This window comes from Sminthopsis crassicaudata, chromosome 2 (assembly GCF_048593235.1).
Source record: "Sminthopsis crassicaudata isolate SCR6 chromosome 2, ASM4859323v1, whole genome shotgun sequence".
NCBI classification, from domain to species: Eukaryota; Metazoa; Chordata; class Mammalia; order Dasyuromorphia; family Dasyuridae; genus Sminthopsis; species Sminthopsis crassicaudata.
The window spans coordinates 382888627-382910081 of NC_133618.1; the positions used below are offsets into that span (position 1 = coordinate 382888627).

General features: G+C 33.5%; 1 protein-coding gene across 2 annotated transcripts in view; it reads right to left on the bottom strand.

Annotated features, from left to right (window-relative positions):
• Positions 1-21455, bottom strand: part of AK7 (adenylate kinase 7) — a 104065-nt gene that overhangs the window by 71545 nt on the left and 11065 nt on the right. For both annotated transcript variants that reach the window (XM_074291356.1, XM_074291357.1), the window contains 2 exons: positions 19528-19622; positions 5018-5128 (listed from right to left, as the gene is read on the bottom strand). In XM_074291356.1, the coding sequence (XP_074147457.1) occupies positions 5018-5128; positions 19528-19622 (206 nt within the window). The remainder of the gene's footprint in view (positions 1-5017; positions 5129-19527; positions 19623-21455) is intronic.

Sequence of the window (21455 nt, forward strand, 5' to 3'; positions counted from 1 at the left end):
TTTGGCATAATCTTATAGACAGGACAGAAAACTAAGCTCCATAAAAACAGAGCTTCAAGCACCAGAGAACATTCAAAAGATCCTTTGGAAGTATGTGGAAGGACATTGGCAAGGTCCATCCTTAGTACTTTGGAGAAGACCTGGATATTTATGTCTTGCAGATCCTGATGGGGAAGGCTTCTGGATTCCAGAAAGAACAAGGAAAGTTGCCCATATTAAAACAGGGGCTGAAGAAGAGGAGATGACCCAAGAGATGCCCGAAAAAACGCCATAGCAGAGAGGTAAATACCCTTGCTGAACTGGCTTAGTGATTGGATCCAACATACTTCCCTTCCCAACCCCTTCTATTGTATCCCATGGGCTCTATGTAGCCATTTTTGTATTGTTGCTTCTTTTGCTTTTGCCTACTTTGCTAGGATGCTTTATACGTATTCTTATTTAAAAATTCTTTAGAGATGCTTATGGAAGAGCTTCTCATTCATCAATATGAGAACACTCAGTCTTATTAATAAAAGAGGGGGAGATGTAAATGTTAAAAAGCCTCTAGAAGCAAGGAATTCAGTTCAAAGCATATGGGAGGACCTGAGGGATGAGAGGTTCTGAGGCATTGGTGAGTCCTATGTGGAAGTGGGGCACAGCCCCAGGAGGCAGTGTCTGACCCAAGGTACCATATCTTTCTCCTTAGTGCTCTCAAAGCCTAGCATGCCTCCCTCCCTCTTCTCAGGCCAATCCCATTATGCTAGGTTCCTAGAGGACCTTCCCTTCACCTGGATCCTCAGGGAGATATAAATATGTGCTATCTAAGAATAAAGTTCTCTTTTGCTTCACCCCTACCTCCTGGTGGTCTGTCTTTGTGGGATCTGGGTTGGTGCCCAAAGACAGGTAAGTGTGGTTTAGCCGTGCTGTCAATGGACGGGCTTAAGAATTGCTTAAAGGGAAGGTACAAGGTTAGGATAGTGTTAAGAGACATTACAAAATTGATTTTGTTTGTAAAAGATAGGAAAAAATGGTTATCTTTATTGGAATCATTTGAAAATTAGCTATATATATATATATATAATTAGGCTTTTGACTTACTAAAAGCATAAAACCAAAATTAATACTAAGTCAGGGGACAGAAAAAAATAGGACATCACATGAAATTAACGTAATTCTAACTTGACCAATTTATGGTGCCAATGACCAAAAAATTAAAATGAACAAAAAGCTGGCATGTGTGAAGTTATTTCCATTTCTTCAAGAAGTATAATTAATATAAATCAGATACCTTGGTGAGGAAATCAAAACAGCCTAAAAACCTCCTTTGTCATTGAACCTTTGATTTTCTAAGTGTCAACTCAAGTAGAGTGACAAGTCATATGCTTCAATATTTCAATAGATGTATGGTTTATTAATGTGGCTATTTTCTCTAATGGCAAAGATCATAATACAGATATGCCTTTTCAATTTTTACAACTCTTATCCATAATTTTCTATAATTCTTCAAGAGGGCTAAACATCTCAGAGGACTTTCTTTATATGTTTTGATATCATGAGAATATTGGTGCAACACTCAAAACTGTCCATCCGTAATACTTCGTTTTCAATTGATGACAACAGATGACTTTCCTACATTTTCATTTCCTAGAGGCTGAATAATACTTTAAAAAAAGTTTGGGGATGAGAGGAATAGGGGTTCACATCACTCCTCTGACTCTTAACATCTGTGTGATCTTGAAAGATCACTTGACCTCCTTGGGTCTTAATTTCCTCATTAGTAAAATGAAAGGGTTGAATTATAGAGGGTTTATGAGTCCCTTTCAGGTCTAGATTTTTTAATCTTATGATCTGCTACATTACTTCCTATAGGTGAATCATTGTCAACAATGTGTTGTAGCTAAAACTTTTTATCTCTAGATTGTTTTTTGGGTCACATAAAATTCTGCTTCTTTAGAGACTGATCTGTCATAATCTGAAGACATATAGCTTCACCGGCAAAATAACAGTGTTAAAAAACATTTTTTGGTTTGTTTCCTGAGACAGGAATCCATAATATGAATTTATTAAATAAGGGTTTTTTTAATCAATTTTATTAAGTCATCTAGGTTTTTTTCTTACTTGCAATGTCCCCTAAAACCACTTGGTGTCACCTAGCTACTGTTCTAAATTTGTAGCTTCATTCTCCCTTAATATGGGAGGAAAAAAAGATCTGTCTGTCTAGAAATGACTGTTTTATTAACTGTTTTATTCTAAAATGTTTTATTAACTTTTAAACTGTCTTACCATGCTATATTCGGCACAAAAGAATGGTGTCTTGTTAAAAGTGAAATTATTTAATAATTATAGTTGACATTTATATAGGGCTTTAAATTTTGCAAAACATTTTACATATGGTATCTCATTTAAGCCTTCTCACATAATTCCTGTAAATTAGGTGCTGTTTTTTAAACTAGGAAACTGAGGTTCAGAGAAGTTGCCCAGAATCACACTAGGCATGTCACTATGGCAAATGAGGATATAGGGGAGCTGAGTTCAAATGAATCAATGCTATATTCTTACAATAATCCTTTTTGATAATAATAAAATGTTGGAGTGGATGTAGGAAAATTATAATATGAATGTTTACATGGCGGAGTTGTGGATTGATCCAACCATTCTGTAGAACAGTTTGGAACTATATTCAAAAAGTTGTCAAACTGTGCATACCCTTTGATCCAGTGATGTCTCTACTGGGTCTATATCCCAAAGAGATCATAAAAAATGGAAAAGGACACAAATGTGCAAAAATGTTTGTGGCAACCCTTTTTGTAGTGGCAAGAAACTGGACACTGAATAGATGCCCATCAATTGGAGAATGGAGAAATAAGTTATGGTACATGAATGTTATGGAATATTATTGTTCTGTAAGAAACAATCAGCAGGATGATTTCAGAGATGCCTGGAGAGACTTACATAAACTTACACTTTTTTGTCGTTGTTGTTTGTTTGCTTGGGATTTTGTTTCATGTTTTTTTTTTTCACTTTTTGATCTGATTTTTCTTGTGCAGCATTGACCAATATGGAAATATGTTTAGAAAAATTGCACATTTTAATCTCTAATAGATTGCTTGCTGTCTGTGGGAGGGGATAGAGAAAAGAGGTAGAAAAATTTAGAACATAAAAGTTTTGCACAGGTGAATGTTGAAAAGTATCTTTGCATGTATTTAAAAAAATAAAAAGCTTTATTAAAAAAACAAAAAATACATCCTTTTCAAGTTCCTGCTAAGTAAACCTCCTTTGTTAAATGTTAAATGATCAATGAGTATCTCATTTCATTCTAGACTTGAGTCTTAGTCAGGCTTGGATCAGAACTGTGGAGGACATGTCGAGTCTTACCCAATATCATAACTCAATTGCTGCTCTCTAAAGACTACCAGGTCTTTCCATTCTTCCTATAACTTAACTCTTATAAATATGTTATTTCCTTTTATAACAATGTGAACTCTCTGAAAACAGGTAGTCTCACTTTTTCTATTTGTAGTACCAGCAATTAGCACAGTACTTGGCTCATGTTATTTAATTAATAAATTATTTTCCATTTTATTCTGACTCACCATGTACTATTGATGCTTTGCTGCTATGTTCATTTTGAATTAATCAGCATGCATATTTGATAAAAGAAAAAAATTAAATACATGCTTAGCATCTATGGTCTGAGAAGTAGGTGGCAGAGGGAGTTGGTTGATCTATTGATCTGCCAGTGACAGGTGATACAATAAGCTTAAAATGACTTATATGTTTTGAAAAATGAAACCCCCCCAGGTGGATTCTTCTTGGGGATTGAAAAAATGAAAAATAACCAGGATAAAGGTAGAAATGACTAATGGTAAGTTAGGATTTAAGGACAGTGTATGTATAGTTATATACTAAGCTTTTGGAGTTTGGAAATGAATTGGGGAAGACGAGAAAGTCCTATGTTTATAGTTAACATATATTCGTTTATATATGAGTTTTATATAATACCCAATCAGATTAAGATGTGAACTAGTAATAATTTTGTTAAGCAATTCTAAATTATTCTTAGAGGATAGCCTTTGATATATTGGGTGGTCTTTCCATGCATGTTATCAGGATCAACAAATCTTTAAATTGCTATATGGCACTGATTTCTTTAGGTCTTTCTTATGCATACACAATATATTTACTTTAAAAATTTTATAATTGCAAGTTCTAACGTTCTGTACTCTGAGAATAAAAATAAATTTATATTGTTTGCTAAATAATATACACATTTTTCTTATGCAACAAGATAACTGTATATATATATATATATATATATATATATATATATATATATATATATATATATATATAGTATTTAACATATACTTTAACATATTTAACATGTATGGGACTACCTGCCATCTAAGAGAGGGGAGTGGAGGGAAGGAGGGGAAAAGTTGGAACAAAGGGTCAAAGTTGAAAAATTACCCATGCATATGTTTTGTCAATAAAAAGCTTATAATTAAAAAAAAAAGAAAGAAAGAAACTAGACCTCTTGAGAAAGAAAGCATTTTAGAGTAGCTATTAAATATTTTTAATTAATTGTTAATTAAATAAGCTATGGAATATTAAAAAAAAGATTCAGTTGCAGAGAAGGAGTCAATTTGAATTAATAGGAGCAGCTCACTCAGGAGTTTCTGAAACCAAAGAAATAGTAAGTCCAATTCCTAACCCTATGTTAAAATTATGTTTCACTGAAAATTATATTACAGAAATATATTATTTTCTAACTATATCTTTCTTTGACATTAAAAAAGTTAGATAATAAGAAAATATGCATCCCTTGATGTAGGATTTAAGTTGCTATGTCAAATTTAGTAATAAATAAAGCAATGAATAAAATGAATGACTGAATGAATAAAATAAATAACAAAAAACCAAAGAAACTTAAAAATTGAAATAGTTGAAGTTGGGGGAAAATATCCAACAACATTTAAAATGACTGACCAGAAAGAATTTTTCTTCTACTCCATAGTACTCTTGATTTTAAACTTACATTTTTTCCAGTTTTTAGGACCAATTTTTCAGCATTTATGTGGTCTAAAAAATTAGGATGAGGTTTTCTCCTACGATAATCCTCTTCACTAAAGGGAATTTCAAGATCTTCCTGTAAAATAAAAAGCAGATTTTGTAAATTAGAACCATTTACATTTTCTATGCTAAATATTTATAGCTATATATAGTGTTTTATAGTTTACAAACTGCTCTTCTTAAAACAATCCAGGAAGGTAGTATTATAATTTCCATTTTAAATGACTTTCCTAAGGTCACACAACTCTTCAGGTAACAAAGTTATGATTTAAACCTACTTTTTGAATGATTCTAAGACTAAAGTTTGTTTCCTTAAATACAACTATTCTATCCTAATTAGTTAACATAGGCCCACACAAAGCTTTAAATTCTATTTTTCACTTCAAAATTCTTCAAATTATCTTATTAAAAATGATCTAATCATGTTTTTGTCAAAACATGCAAAATATTTCTTAAATTATTTTATATAAAATTTCACATTTTGTAGAAAATGTTTTCTATTTCATATATATATATATATATATATATATATATATATATATATAGATATATATAGATATATATCTATATATATATATATATTTTTTTTTTTCCCCCTGAGGCTGGGTTTAAGTAACTTGCCCAGGGTCACACAGCTAGGAAGTGTTAAGTGTCTGAGACCAGATTTGAACTTGGGTCCTCCTGAATTCAGGGCTGGTGCTCTATCCACGGCGCCACTAGCTGCCCCTTCATATTCATACTTTAACAAAATTCTCAAGTAGCAAAATTATGCTCTTTTCCTCTCAATACAAATTTGCAGATCCAGTGTTAGAAGGATATACTAACTTTTTTATTGTGTCTATTACTGTCATCGTATTTGGTAATGAATGGAATTTAAAAACTTTATGATAAAAGCATTTAATACAGCTTCTCAGTGGGAGCATCAACTAGAAAGAAAGGGTATGTTCCAAGTCCCCCTCCTTTCTATACTCCTTGATTTATCTATTATTTGGCCCCTAATTGGTACTCAACCCTTCTTTTATAAGTAAATTCCTAAACTGGGAGGTAAAATTCCTTCTCCATCATTCATTATGTCCCTTGCATACTAGTCTCATTTCCACTTATTATTTGCTCAGAGTCAGTTCTCCAAAGTGTGACTTCAAGATTCTTTTCTTTTGGCAATGTGAGATTTTCAAAGAATCAGAAGGCTGATCCTTAAAATTAGTGTGGGATTCAGCAAAGAGCACAGGATCTGGAGTCACAGAGCTAGATATGATTTCTAACTCTGCAACTAATTTAATATCTTAAGAAAAATCACTTCACTTCCCTATGTCTCAGTTTCCTCATCTAAAACACTGAAAGACTGATGACTTTAAGATACTTTCTACTCTAAATATATGACCCTATATAGCTAAGTTTCTGCAAGCAGATAGTTCTCAAACAATCAAGGCATACCACTTCATCACCTTATTGTCTTTAACCTATTTCCCATCAGTCAAAATAAACATTTAATAAGCATCTATTATGTGCCAGGCACTATTAAAAAAAAGGCAAAAAATATTTCCTGCCCTCAAGAAGATTAAAATCTAATGTGGTAGACAACATTCAAACAAATATATACAAAGTAAGCTATATTCTGGATAAATGAGGCATAATTAAGAAAAGGAAGACACTAGAATTAAGAAGGGTTGAAAAAGACTTCTTATAAGAGATGGGATTTTAGTTGGGATTTAAAGGAAGCCAGGAAAGTCAGTAGAGGCAGAGATGAAGAGAGAGAGTGTTCTAGGCATGTAAGACAGAGAAAATGCCCAGAGACGAGAGGGGTGGTATTTAGTAAAGTGTTAGCATAATGTTAGGTGAAATGTTAGCAAAAAGGTTAGTGTCATTGAATCAAAAGTATCCAGTTATAGAAAGGAGGTGAGTGACTATGGTGGAAAATAAGATATAAGAAGGCTGAAAAAAATAGGAGGAAACTAGGTTATGATTTTGATACAAATGATTTTGTATTTGATCGTAGAGTTGATAGGGAGACATGAGAATTTATTGAGAGGTGGGTATGTAGTTGACATGGTTATTAGGCCCATGCTTTAGGAAAACATTTTGATGCTAAATGGAGAATGGATTGGAGTGGGGAGAGACCTTAGGTAAACTTACTAGTATGTAACTGCAATAGTCTAGGTGGAAAGGGATGAGGATCTGCACCTAGAGTGATGATAGTGTCAAATGAGAGAAGGAAGCATATTTGAGAGATGTTACAAAGGTAAGATCAATAGGCCATGGTGAGAGATTGGAAATGAGAGATAATGAGGAGTTGAGGGATAACACCCAGACTACTAGTCTGAGAGACTAGGAGAATGGGATTGCTTTCTCCTAGGAAAGGTAGGAGAAGAGAGGGGTTTAGAGGTAAAGATAACGTGTTCAGTTATGGATAATTTTAGTTTAAGATGTCTACTGGACATTTGGTTTGTGATGTCTAAAAGTTGTTTGGAGGTATAAGATTAAAGTTCCTCAATCGATCTGCAAATCATCAGCATAAAGATGGTAATTAAATCCATGAGAGATGATGAGATCACTCAAGGAAGAAGGAGAGAGAGGAATAAGAGGAACCAGGACAGAACCTTGAGAGACATTTATAGTTAGAGGGAGATATGGATGAGAATCCAGAAAAGAAGCCTGAGGAGGAGTAGTTAGGTAGGCAGGAAAACCGAGAGAGTGATATGGTGAAAACCTAGAGAGAAGAGATCATCAAGGAAAAGGTAATCAAGTGTAATGGCTAGAGAGCAGTTAAGGAGAATGAGAACTGAGAAAAGACCATTGGATTTGGCAACAAAGAGCTCATTATCAACTTTGGAGAAAGCAATTTTCTTAATATTGTCAGAAGCTGGACTGTAAAGGGAAAAAGAGAGTTAGAGAAGTAGAATCATCTATTGTAGATGGTCTTTTCAAAGAGTTTAGCCACAAAGCACTTAAGAGATATGGGATGATAGTGGGGACGAAAGCATCAAGTGAGGGATGGGAGAGACATGGACATATCTGTTTGGAAGAGAATGGGATAGTGAGTTAAAGAGTGAGATGTGGTAAAATTGTCTAGCAGCAGTGAGGGTCCAATTGAGGTTATGTAAAATAAATCTGAGTGATGTCAGAAGAAACAGCCACAGCTGTCCAAAAGTGGAATTAGCTATACAAGAATATCTGAGGATCTTGTTCATAGAGGATCAACTCTGATGGATTTGGCTTTTTTCAACAATAAGGTGATTGAGGCCAATTCCAATAGACTTGTGATAGAAATCACCATCTGCATCCAGAAAGAGAAAAAAGGACTAAATATGGCTCATAACATAGTATTTTCATCTTTTTTGGTATTTGCTCACTTTTGTTTCCTTTCTCATTTTTTTTTTCTTTTTAATCTGTTTTTTTCTTGTGCAGCATGATAAATGTGGAAATATGTATAGAAGAACTGCACATGTTTGGCATATATTGGATTGCTTGCTGTATAGGAGAAGTGGTGGGGAAAAGGAAGGAAGGAAAAATTTGGAACACGGGGTTTTGCAGAGGTGAATGTTGAAAACTATCTTTGCAAATATTTTGAAAGTAAAAAAACTATTATTAAAAAAGAAGAAAAAAACAAAAATAAATGGAATTAGCCTGCTTAGAGAGATGATTGAGTTTCCCATTCTAGGAGGTAAAACATCAATTATTTTCTGCCTTCTCCTTGCCAGATGGTGGTATGCTTTTAAGTAGCTTTCCATTATGCAAGTTGATACATTCTCAAGGAAATACAAACTAATTTGAATATCAGTCAAATTATTAGGGATATAAATCTGTAGTAAGAAAAAGCTTATATGACATTCTAAAACATCATTTACTCATTTTGATGAGGTGGGCCATTGCTTTCATCTACTAGTGTAAAAGCAATCAAGGTTAAAGTATGCTCACAAAAAATTCCTTCTGGTGTTTAATTTTGTACGATGGGTTAATTAATTAATAACTTATAGAGAATACCTTTAGGACAATGAATTAAAGCTTCAAGATACCTGAACTTCCTTTTTATTTCTCAGTTCAAATAAATCAATATATGGAAGGGGGAAGATTGGAAAGTCTTCTTGGAAGTGGTGGCACCTAAGCTAATCCTGGAAGGAAGAGGAAGATTCTAAAAAGAACAAAGGAGGAGAGAACCCATTTCAGGAAAGAATTACAGAGAGGAAGAGAATGAAGTTTGGTTGGAATCATGGCTAGTCATCCAGTTTGACCTGTAACAGAATTCAAGAATGGGAATAATAGGAAATAAAGCCAGAAAATTATCTTAAAAGTCAGATTGTAGAAAATCTTATTATTGTTGTTGTTATGTGTCCTTCATTCTTTTTTCTTTCTTTTATGGCAGTAAGTTTACTTATTTTTAATATACATTACTTTATGAATCATATTGGGAGAGAAAAATCAGAGAAAAAGGGAAAAACCACGGGAGATATAAAAAAACACATAAAAAAGAAATGAACATAGCATGTGTTGATTTATATTCAGTTTCTTTAAATTTTTTTTCTGGATGCAGATGGCATTTTCTATCTAAAGTCTATTGAGAATAATTCAGATCACTGAACCTCTGAGAAGAATCAAGTTGGCATCCACTCCTTTTCCAATTCTTTGCCACCACAAAAAGAGCTGCTACAAACATTTTTGTGCATGTGAGTCCTTTCCCCTCCTTAATGATTTCCTTGGGATAAAGAAAGACTCAGTAATGGCACTGCTGGATCAAAGTGAATGTACAGTTTTATAACCCTTTGGGTATAGTTCCAGATTGCTCTCCAGAATGGATGGATCATTTCACAACTCCCCCAACAATGCATTAGTGTTCTCTAGTTCTTCTTTGGTCATAAATTCCTTCCTTCTCCAAAGATCTGATAGGTAAATTATCCCTTGTTCACCTAATTTGTTTATGGTATCATCCTTTATGTAACCATATAACATGTAACCATTTTGACCTTATTTTGGTATAGGGTGTGAGATGTATGCCGATTTTCTGACATATTATTTTCCAGTTTTTCCAATTTTTGTCATATAGTGAGTTCTTATTCCAGAAGCTGGAGTTTGGGTTTTTATCAAATACTAGATTGCCATAGGCTTTGATTATTGTGTTGTGTATATCTAATCTATTCCACTGATCCATCAATCTATTTCTTAGCCAGTATCAAATGGTTTTAATTACTGCTGCTTTATAATATAGTTTTAGGTTGGGTACTGCTAAGCTACCCTCCTTTGTATTTTTTTTCCATTAATTCCCTTAATATTCTTGACCTATTAGGGGCAGCTAGGTGGCGCAGTGGATAGAGCACCAGCCTTGAATTCAGGAGGATCCGAGTTCAAATTTGGTCTCAGACACTTAACACTTACTAGCTGTGTGACCCTGGGCAAGTCACTTAACCCCAGCCTCCAAAAAAAAAAAAAAATTCTTGACCTATTGTCCTTCCAGATAAATTTTGCTATTTTTTTTTTCTAGTTCTATAAAATAATGTTTTGGCAGTTTGATTGTTATGGCACTGAACAAGTAGACCAACTTAGGCAGAATTGTCATTTTTATTATATTATCTTGGCCATAGTTCGGCTTCGGTTCATGGTTACCATGAATAACTGATATTTTTCCAATTATTTAGATCTGATTTTATTTGTGTGAGAAATGTTTTATAATTATGTTCATATAGTTCCTGGGTTTGTCTTGGCAAGTAGATCTTGTCTACAGTAATTTTAAATGGAATTTCTCTTTCTATCACCTGCTGATGGACTTGTCAATAACATGCTGATGATTTGTGTGGATTTATTTTATATTCTGCAACTTTACTAAAGTTATGAATTATTTCCAGTAGGTTTTTGTATGATTTTCTAGGATTTTTTTAAAAGCATATCATCATATCATCTGCAAAGAGTGATAGTTTTATTTCCTCATTTTGTATTCTCTTTTTCTTTTCTTATTGCTAAAATCAACATTTCTAGTACAATATTAAATAATAGTGGTGATAATAGGTGTCTTTTTTTTTCTTTAAACCCTGATCTTACTGAGAATGTGTCCAGCTTCTCTCCATTACAAATAATGCTTGTTTTAGATTTTAGATAGATATTGCTTATTATTTTAAGGAAGGCTCCCTTTATCACTATGCTCTCTTAGTGTTTTTAATAGGAATGGGTGTTGCATTTTGCCAAAAGCTTTTTCTGCATCTATTGAGACTGTCATATGATTTCTATTGGTTTTGTTATTGATATAGTCAATTATGGTAATAGTTTTACTGATATTGAGCCAGCCCTGCATTCCTGGTACAAATCCTACATGGTCACATTGTATTATCCCACTGATAATCTCTTTGCTAATATTTTATTTAAAATTTTTTGCATCATTTATTAGGGAAATTGATTTGTAATTTTCTTTCTCTGTTTTGGCTCTTCCTGGTTTAGGTATCAGTACCACATTTGTGTCATAGAAGGAATTTGACAGTACTCCTCTTTTACCTATTTTTTCCAAATAGTTAACATAATATTGGAATTAATTGTTCTTTAAATGTTTGGTAGAATTCACTTGTGAATACATCTGGCCCTAGAAATTTTTTCTTAGGGAGTTCATTAATGAGTTGTTCAATTTCTTTTTCTAAAATGGGACTATTTTAGTATTTTATTTCCTCTTTTGTTAACCTGAGCAATTTATATTTTTGAAAATATTTATCCATTTTGATTAGATTGCCAGATTTGCGATAAAGTTGAGCAAAATAACTCCTAATTATTGTTATAATTTTTTTTTTTGTTGGTGGTGAGTTTACCCCTTTCATTTTTGATGCTGGTGATTTAGTTTTTTTCTTTCCTTTTTCTGATCAAATTAACCAAAGGTTTATCTATTTTGTTAAGTTTTTTTATAAAACCAACTCTTAGTTTTATAAGTTCAATAGTTTTCTTAATTTCTATTTTATCTCTCCTTTGAATTTCAAAATTTCTAATTTGGTATTTAATAGGAGGGGGGTTTAATTTGTTCTTTTTCTAGCTTTTTTATTGCATACCTAATTCATTGGTTTCTTCTTTCTCCATTTTATTTATGTAACTATTTAGAAATATAAAATTTCCCCTAAGAACTATTTTGGTTGCATCCCATAGGTTTGGCATGTTATCTCATTGTCATTTTCTTGGATAAAATTATGGATTGTTTCTGTGACTTACTGTTTGATTCACTCATTTTTTAGATTTAGTTTATTTGACTTCCAATTTGTTTTTAGTCTGTTTCCTTGGGCCTTTATTGAATATAATTTTTATTGCATTGTGATCTGAAATATATTATTTCTGCCTTTTTGCAAGTGATTCTGAGTTTTTAATGTCCTAAAACATGGTCAATTTTTGAGTGTCATGTACTGCCGAGAAAAAGTTATATTTCCTTCTGTCCCTATTCAATTTTCTCCAGAGATCTATCACATCTAGGTTTTCTAGGATCCTATGAACCTCCCTAATTTCTTTCTGATATATTTTGTGATTAGATTTGTCTGATTCTGAAAGGAGAAGATGGAGGTCACCTACTAGAATAGTTTTGTTGTCTATTTCTGCCTATAACTGGCTTAAAATCTTCTCTAGGAATTTGCCTACTCTACCACTTGGTGCAAAAACATTTAATATTGCTACTACTTCATTATTTACTGTACCCTTTATCAAGATGTACTTTTCCTCTTTATCTCTTTTAATAAGATGTATTTTTACTTTTGCTTTATCTGAGATCAGAATTGCTACCTCTGCATTTTTTCTTCAGCTGACATAATAAATTTTGTTCCAGCCTTTTACCTTTACTCTGTATGTATCTGTCAAATGTGTTTCTTGTAAACAACATATTTAGGATTCTGCTTTTTAATCTCTATTTGCTTCAGTTTTATGGGATAGTTCATCCCATTCATATTAAGAGTGATATTAACAGCTTTCTATTTCCCTCCATCTTATTTTCTCCCCATGTATATACTTTTGTTCTCTCATTCCACTCTACCCCACTTACTACCTTATCTTTCCTCCCTTCTCTTGCTTTTTTTTTGCTGAGGCAATTGGGGTTAAGTGACTTGCCTGGTGTCACACAGCTAGCAAGTGTTAAGTGTCTGAGACCAGATTTGAAATCAGCTCCTCTCGACTTCAGGGCTGGTGCTCTATCCACTGTGCCACCTAGCTGCCCCTTCTTCTCTTACCTTTTTTACTAGTGTTTCTGCCCTCACTTCTATCCTTTTTCTTTTCCTCTTTCTCCTCCTACTTCTTTATAGGATTAAATAAATTTCTATACCCAACTGAATGATTAAGTTATTCCCTCTTAGAGCTAAAACTGATAGGTCAAGCATCAGACAATGCTCATGATCCTCCCTTTTTTCCCTCATTGTAACAGGTCTTTTGCACCTCTTCATGTGATCTAATTGTCCCATTATACCTCCCCTTTTCTCTTTTTCTACTTTGGACTGTCTCCCACCCCTTAATTTCTTTTTCTTTGATGTCATCACAACAGAATCCATTCACAACCATACCTTCTGTCTATGTGATGCTCTCCTTTGTCTGCCCCAGTGACAGATACAGTTCTCAAGAGTTACACATATTGTTTTCCTTTTTAGGGATGGACACAGTTTAATCTTTAAATATATATTTCCCCCTGTTTACCTTTCTGTGTTTCTCTTGAGTCCTGTATTTGTAGATTAAATTTTCTGTTTAGTTCTGTTTTTTTCAATAGAAATGATTGAAAATCTCTTTATTTCATTGAAGCACCATCTCCTTCCCTGAAAAATGATGCTGAATCTGGCTGGGAAGTTTGTTCTTGGTTGTAACCTTAGATCCTTTGCCTTCTGGAATATGGTATTCCAGCCCTTCTCCTCTGATCCTTTGTTATAGAAGTTGCCAGATCCTGGGTAATTCTGACTCTTGGTCCTTGATATTTGAATTATTTTTATCTGACAACTTGCAGATTATAGTTTTGGAGTTTCACAACAATATTCCTTATGGGATCTCTTAGCAGAGATGATTGATGTATTCTTTCAATGAGTATTTCCCGCTTTATTTCTAGAATATCAGGGCAGTTTTCCTTAATCATTTCTTCTAAAATGCTATCCAGGTGGTGTTATTTTTTTTTTTATTTTTTTTTTTTATCAAAGACTTCAGGTAGACCAATAAATTTAAAATTGTCTCTCCTAGATCTATTTTCCAGCCTGGCTGTTTTGCCAATGAGGTATATCATGTTTTGTTCCATTTTTTCATTCTTTTTAGTTTATTTGACTGATTCTTAGTGTCTCATGTGTCCTTCATTCTTGAAGAGGACCATGACATCAAGGAGGTGATGCCATGACATGCCAATGAGTTAGATGCAAGTGAGGGGGGCCTTTGCAAAGTTACCAGCCTCACATTCTGATACAGAACCATCTGGGTCCAATAGTAAAAAACAGATGAAGATGCCTGGAGATGACCCTGCATGCAGTGGGGGACCTTGGCCTTTTTAAGCTAAGATTTTAAAAAGTCTCAATTCAACTGAGGCAATATCCATTCAGTGATTAAGGCTAGGTAAGAATTGAGGCAAAAAAATGGCCTTTTTAACCTCTTCAAAAAAATTAATAATAATCCAATTTGGGAGGGGAAGACTTTCTAGATTTCTGGCCAAAACAGAAATAATGCTATTTACCTTAACTCTGAGTCAAGCAGAGCCCAAACAATGACCAATCAGAGCGTGGCTTGGGACTTATTATTGGCCAATCAATGAAAGTCAGAGAGATTTGGGTTTAAGGTATTATATTGAAGAAAGAAATCTAACTGGTAAATAAACCCTAAGATATCTTGGGAGATTTCAGTGATCCATAAAAAATGTTTTTTTAAATTATATTCATTTAGACAGTACCTGCAGGTAAGGGTATGATTCATTTATATTAAACTGTGTATAGAACTTGTTGTTAGTCATAGAAAAGTAAAAATTTTTATAGCATAATTAGTTTGTTCATTTTTTTTACTGGTTAAGTATTTAAAATTAAAGAATTAATTTCTATTCCTCAGCAACAGAGCTTATAAAATTGTCCTACCATTTCCTACCATACATATGATAAGCAAGCATTTTCATTTTATTCTTTCTGGGGCAACTGGGTATGTAAAGGTCCTGTCTTTGCTTCAATCAGAATCCTTCTCTGGGAGGAGATTTCTTTTCTCTGTGAATCCTTTTCTCTGTATGCAGGTTTCTTGGGAGCTCTGAATCTTCTCCAGCTCTTGTCCTTCCAGACTACTCTCCTTCCAGCCTGCCATCCCAACTCTGTCCCAGACTAGACTCACTCCTTGCCCTCCTGCCCTCCTCTTTTATCCTAGCAGAGATTATATTGAGAACTGAACGGGGCTTGTGAGAAAATACTTCAACCAATGAACTTGCTCCTTTTAAAGGTTGTGTAAACTCCTTTTCAGAACTCCTTTTAAAGGTGTAAACTCCTTTAAATATGTAAACTCCTCCTCAGAAGTTCAAAGGTGTAAACTCCCCCTAAAGGCCGGAACTAAAGGTGTGAATTCTGAGCTAGAGAATTGTCCAGACAACCTGAGTTCTCACTTTGTAATCCCAACATGGGTAGTACAAGGAATGGTGTCTAGAGTTTAGGAAACCTGGAATTCAAATTTGACCTCAGACACTGCTAGGGTATGGGACCCTGATGAGAGGGAGTAGAGAGACCACCTTGACAACTGATGCACAATACATTTTCTGCCATGTTGTAGAAACGCCCTTTTTGAGCAAGGAGCTGTGATTTGTGACCATGGGAATAGGTTTCAGTTTGAGGGTCACAGTTTTGTTGCTTGTTAGCAGGGATGCCTTAACAGGGCCTCTCGCCTATACGCGGGTTGCCGGAATGGCTAGATTGGCTCTCCTCTCATTGGCAGATACCATACATACGCAAAGCCCACAAGCTGCTTCTTTGAATGGTGATTTGAGTATTGCTTACTGTTCAGGTGCTGATCACGCTTGCAAAAACGTGTATCAACATGAGTATACAGCATAATAAACTGGAGCTCTTTTCACACTCTGTGAGTCTCCCACCTCATTCATCTCTCCTCTCAGATCAAGGACTCATAGACTTTGAGCTCTCAATCAAGAGGGTCACAAAAAGACACTTATTAGTTGTGTGACACCAGGCAAATCACTTACTGAGCAAATCACAGTTTACCTCAGTTTCTTTGTCTATAAATGGGTATAATTCATATTATAAATTATAAGTTATTTATATTATAAATATAATATGCCCTGCAAGATTATAATAAGGATCAACTGAGATAATTGTAAAGACATGAGTAAAAGTGCCTGGAAAATTGCGTAATCATTATATAAATGTTAGCTCTTGTTATTAGCTATTATTTTAAATAAAAATACAAATAAATCAAGACAAAAATCAGACTTAAGGGTTGTTGAATTTCAAATCTTCGTAGAAATATAGACTAAGATCAAAATTAAGCTTCTATATGATTATTATAAATTAAAATTTTTCTTATTTGCAACTTATCTCACTTAAAATGTTATTTATATTCAACAAAATTTGTAAAATAAATATTGAGGTCTTGCAGATAATAGTAAGTATATAATTATGCTGAATTACTTTTAATTCTTACAGAAAATTCCATGTGAAATATTCATAGTTCTCCTATAACTTGTTTTGTAATTTTAGATTTAGAATTTCACAATTATGGTAGAATAAAAGCTTTTATTTTAAAATTATATAATGCTAGTGAATGCCTGATGTGAGATTTGAACTTGGGCCTTCCTGATTTTGCAAATCAATGGTTAATTCACTCAGATACCTAGTCACCCCATGGTAAAGTTAAAACAAACAGTTTTACCTAAATACTGACAACGAACAACATTCATTTATGCAAAATAAATAAATAAATAAAAATAAACACAAAAAAACCCTACTAAGGATAGACAAGGAGGAATCTTTTTTAATATGATAAAAAGTGACTGAATCAATTATGCAGTAAAGATACAGCATCAGGCCTGAAGTCAGAAGAACCTGGGTTCAAATCTGGCTTCAGACACCTAACACTAGCTGTGTGGCTCTTGGCAAGTCACTTAACCCCAACTGCCTCAGCAAAAAAAAAAAAAAAAAAAAAAAAAAAAAAATATATATATATATATATATATATATATATGTGAGAGTAAAGCAAGGTGTCCCCTCTCTTTATTATTTGACATAGTTCTAGAAATACTAGCAATAATGGAGAGGCAAAGGAATAAAAAATAGCAAATAGGACACAAAGCAATCTCTTGTGGTTGATAACGATGCATTACCTAAAAAAATTCTTAAGAGAATCAACAAAGAGACTAAATGAGGCAACTAAAAGCTTCAGTCAAATTGTACACTATAAATTAAATCAAGAAAAATTAGCATTTTTATATAACATCACCAAAATCCCAGAGGCAATAGGAAGTTGCATTTTATTTCAGAGGCAACGGAGAGTCATGTAGACCTCTTGAACAAGGGATTATCATGGACTGATCTGCATATTAAAAGAATTAATTTTTAGAACCTGTAGAGTGAAGACTAGAGAGAGGGAAAGCCTGGAAATAAGAAAAGCAATTAGAAAATTATTATAATAGCCCAGGTAGGGAGTAATAACTAGAATAATAAGCATATGAGTGGAGAGAAGGGAATAGAAAGATTTTGAGGAGGTAAAATTGAAAGGATTTAGAAAATTATTGGTTACAAAGTAATAGTGAGTTTGGGGGAAGGGTAAAATAGGGAAAATTTCAAGAAGACTATAATTTTACAAAAATGGGTGATATGAGAATGCTAGTGCCCTCAACAGAAACAGAATTTTGGAGATTGAGAAAATTTAGAGAAAATGGCAATGATTTTCCTTTTGAATATGTTCAGCTTGAGATTCTTGAGACACATTCAAGTATAAAATTTTAGCAAGCAGAGATATAAGGAATTTAAGAGTAAGCTTATTGTTGTTGCTCATTTGTTTTCAGTCATGTTCAATTCTTCATGACCCCATTTGGGTTTTTTTGAAAGAGGTATTGAAATTGTTTTGCCATTTCCTTCTCCAGTTCATTTTACAGATGAGGAAACTTGTCCAGGATCATACATCTAGGAACTATCTGAGCCCAGATTTGAACTTAGGAATATGAGTCTTCCTGATTTCAGCCTCAGTGCTCTATTCACTGATCCATCTAGCCCCTTAGCACATTTATAATGTGGGCCCAGTAGAGTTTTTAATATTATAACTTTGTTGTTGATGAAATAAGATTAATTTTGTTATATTCTCCAGGGATGCTCAATAGTAAAAGAAAATATCACGAGAAGAATGGTAATAGAGAGGTTATTCATAATTGAAGAAGTCTTTCAGATAGGAAATTCTAGGATAATACCTAGCAAACTATTAATGTGGAAGACCACAGGGTAAATACTAGGTATATAGACAGTAGAATGGGGGAGATTAATTTGAAGAATATAGTGTGATAAAGGAATTAAGAGATCTTGATGAAGGAAAAGTATTGATTTAGTGTGAGAGTATGTAAAAAAGGTGATAGGAGATTTTTGTGGGAGAGTGAAACTTCAAAGTACAAAACCATAGAGATGTTATAGCTCCAAGCATAGCATGGAAAAAATATACTAAACATCAGCCTTTGGAAAACAAGTTTGGATCATTTTCCTCAGTCAGCCAACCAGTCAATCCTTTTCTTGAAGTGCTAGATAAATATCCCAATATGGCCTATGGGAGGATACAGAAGATAGTGGGATTCTATCCTTTGAGAAATGTTTAGTCAAATGGAGAGGAAAGAATAAATACATTTTAAAAGGACATTAAAAATATTTACAAAATAAATATATAGACAAGTTCAAAGTCATATATACTGAATATATATTGGTGTGCAAAAAAGAATAAAATAGCTATATAAGCAAAGAAATATAGAGAAAGCAGCACTATACTTTTATTTATTCAATAAGAAAGCTTACAATTGCATGAGAGTTATATCCAATAGAGTTTCAAAAATTGTTAAAGAAAATTCTCTCAAGTGCTTAAGATCTTACTATAAATACTTAAATGCAGAAAAATTTATTCTAAAAACCAGAATTTAAAAGGAAGCTTTCAAATGTACACAAATTTTTAGGCTGAGAAAATTTGGTATAGCAAATTATTTTTAGGTTGTCCAAAATTATTAAGAACTTCAAAGAAACAAGTATATGTGCAAGAAAATTCCATATAAACCAGCTACAACTTTGGCACATTATTTCTGATTCTCAGGTCTCATAGCATTTTCTTCACCTCTTTTCTACATATTTTCTGTTTTACTTTATTGATGCTTATCTACATGTCTTCTCTGTCTTATTAAACTTCAGGGTAGAGATATCTTATTTTTTTCTTAGACCTTTAGCATTCAGAATTGGACTTAGGTAAATATTGGCAATATTAAATAAATGCTTCCTAAAAGAATAGATGGCTAGATAAAAAAAATAAATTCATAGATGGATGAGAAAATGAAGGTTTGTTACTCACAGGATCAAGGGGTTTGGATCTTGCCCAGGTCATCATGGTTGATAATAAGATAAATATCTTTCGTTTCTCAAAATGGTTTGTTTCTTCACTTAGTGCTGTAATGCAAAAAAAAAAAAAAAAAAAAAAGGTTATTACAAGCACCTTTTATGTACAATTATTTGTAGTTATTATCAAAACTGTTTCACAAGAAAGGGAAGTCCTTTTTACCAAGACAGGGAGAACCTTCCTATATATTCAAATGATATCATTCCATCCTGTCCTCTAGAGCAGATTGCCCTTTATTATACCTACTCTTTTACCAGTTTTCAGTTTCTTCCTGTCTACTGGAGGTAGATACTTCATACATACCAATGCCTTCCTCATCCTTACAAAAAACAAAACAAAACAACTCTTACTTGATCCATCCATTCCCACCATCTATTGTCCTCTCTTAAAGTCTTTGAGAAAACAGTCTATAATCACTGCCTCCACTTCCTTTCCTCTCATTCTCTGCAGTCTAGCTTCCAACATCATCAATCAACTGAAATTGCTGCCTCCAAAGTCACCATTGATTTAATGGCCTTTTCTCAGTTCTCATCCTTTTAAACCTCTCTGCAGTTTTTGACATTGTCAATAAACCACTCCTACTGCATACTCTCTCTTCTATAGGTTTTTAACAACACTCCTCCTTCCTGGTTCTCATACTGTATTAATGCTCAGTCATTAATTTTCTCAATCATCTTTGCTAGATCTTCAAACAAGTTGCACCCATTATCTACTAGTATCCCATAAGGCTCTGTCCTGGGTTCTCTTCTCTTTTCCCTCTATACTTTATCACTTTGTGACCTTAGTAAGCTGTCATGGATCACTTTTCGTCTCTATACACATAATTCTCAGATCTATTAAATTGTAATTAAATATTTTATTTTTTCAATTACATATAAAAAAATTTTAATATTCATTTTAAAAAATTTTGAGTTTCAAATTCTCTTCCTCTTTGCCTCCTCTCCTTCCTCATTGAGAAAGCAAGCAATTTGATATAGGTTATACATGTGCAGTCATGCAAAACATATTTCTGTGGCAACTGCGTTAGCACCCTGGGTACCTTAGAATCAGCCAGAGTCAGGGTAAGCAAAAGTCTTTATTCTTGTTCTTTAGCGTTAGATGTGAAGAGAGTGGACGCATGGGATCTCTGCGACCTCACCTCTTGGTCTCTCTTGCAGAAGTGACTCTGGCTAGTCTCCCTGCACATATTCTCATAGAGTACTGTTCAATCAGTAATTAGCCTCAAGTGCTCAATTGTCCAACCCCAGTGCATTGACTCAAGAGTTTCAGCCCTTTACATATTTCCATGTTACTTATGTTGGGAAAGAACCAGACCAAAATTTTTAAAAAATAAAGCTTAAAATTCCATCAGTTCTTTCTCTGAAGATAGCATGTTTCATTATTAGTACTTCAGAATTGTCCTGGATCATTCCACTGATGAGAACAGCTTTCCTCCAGTTGATCATTTTATAATTTTTTTTTTTTACTGTTCTGGTTCTGCTCACTTTTCTTTGTACCATATTTTATGTAAATCTTTCCAGGTTTTTTTGAAAGCATCTTACTTATCATTTTCTTAAAGTACAAATTTCCATTTGCCACCAAAAAAACCTGCCATCAATTTTTATTTATTTATTTATTTATTTTTATGTATAGATCTTTTTCCTCTTAAAAAAAAATCTTTGAGTTACAGACCTAGAAGTGGAATTGCTAGATCATAGAGTATGTACACTGCAATAACCCTTTGGGCATAATATCAAATTACTTTCCATAATGGCTTGATCAGTTCACAACTCCAGCAACATTACATAAGCATACCAGTTTTCCCATACCCTTTTCAATATTAATCATTTTCCTTGTTTTCATATCAGCCAATCTGACAGGTATGAGGTAGGGTCACAGAACTG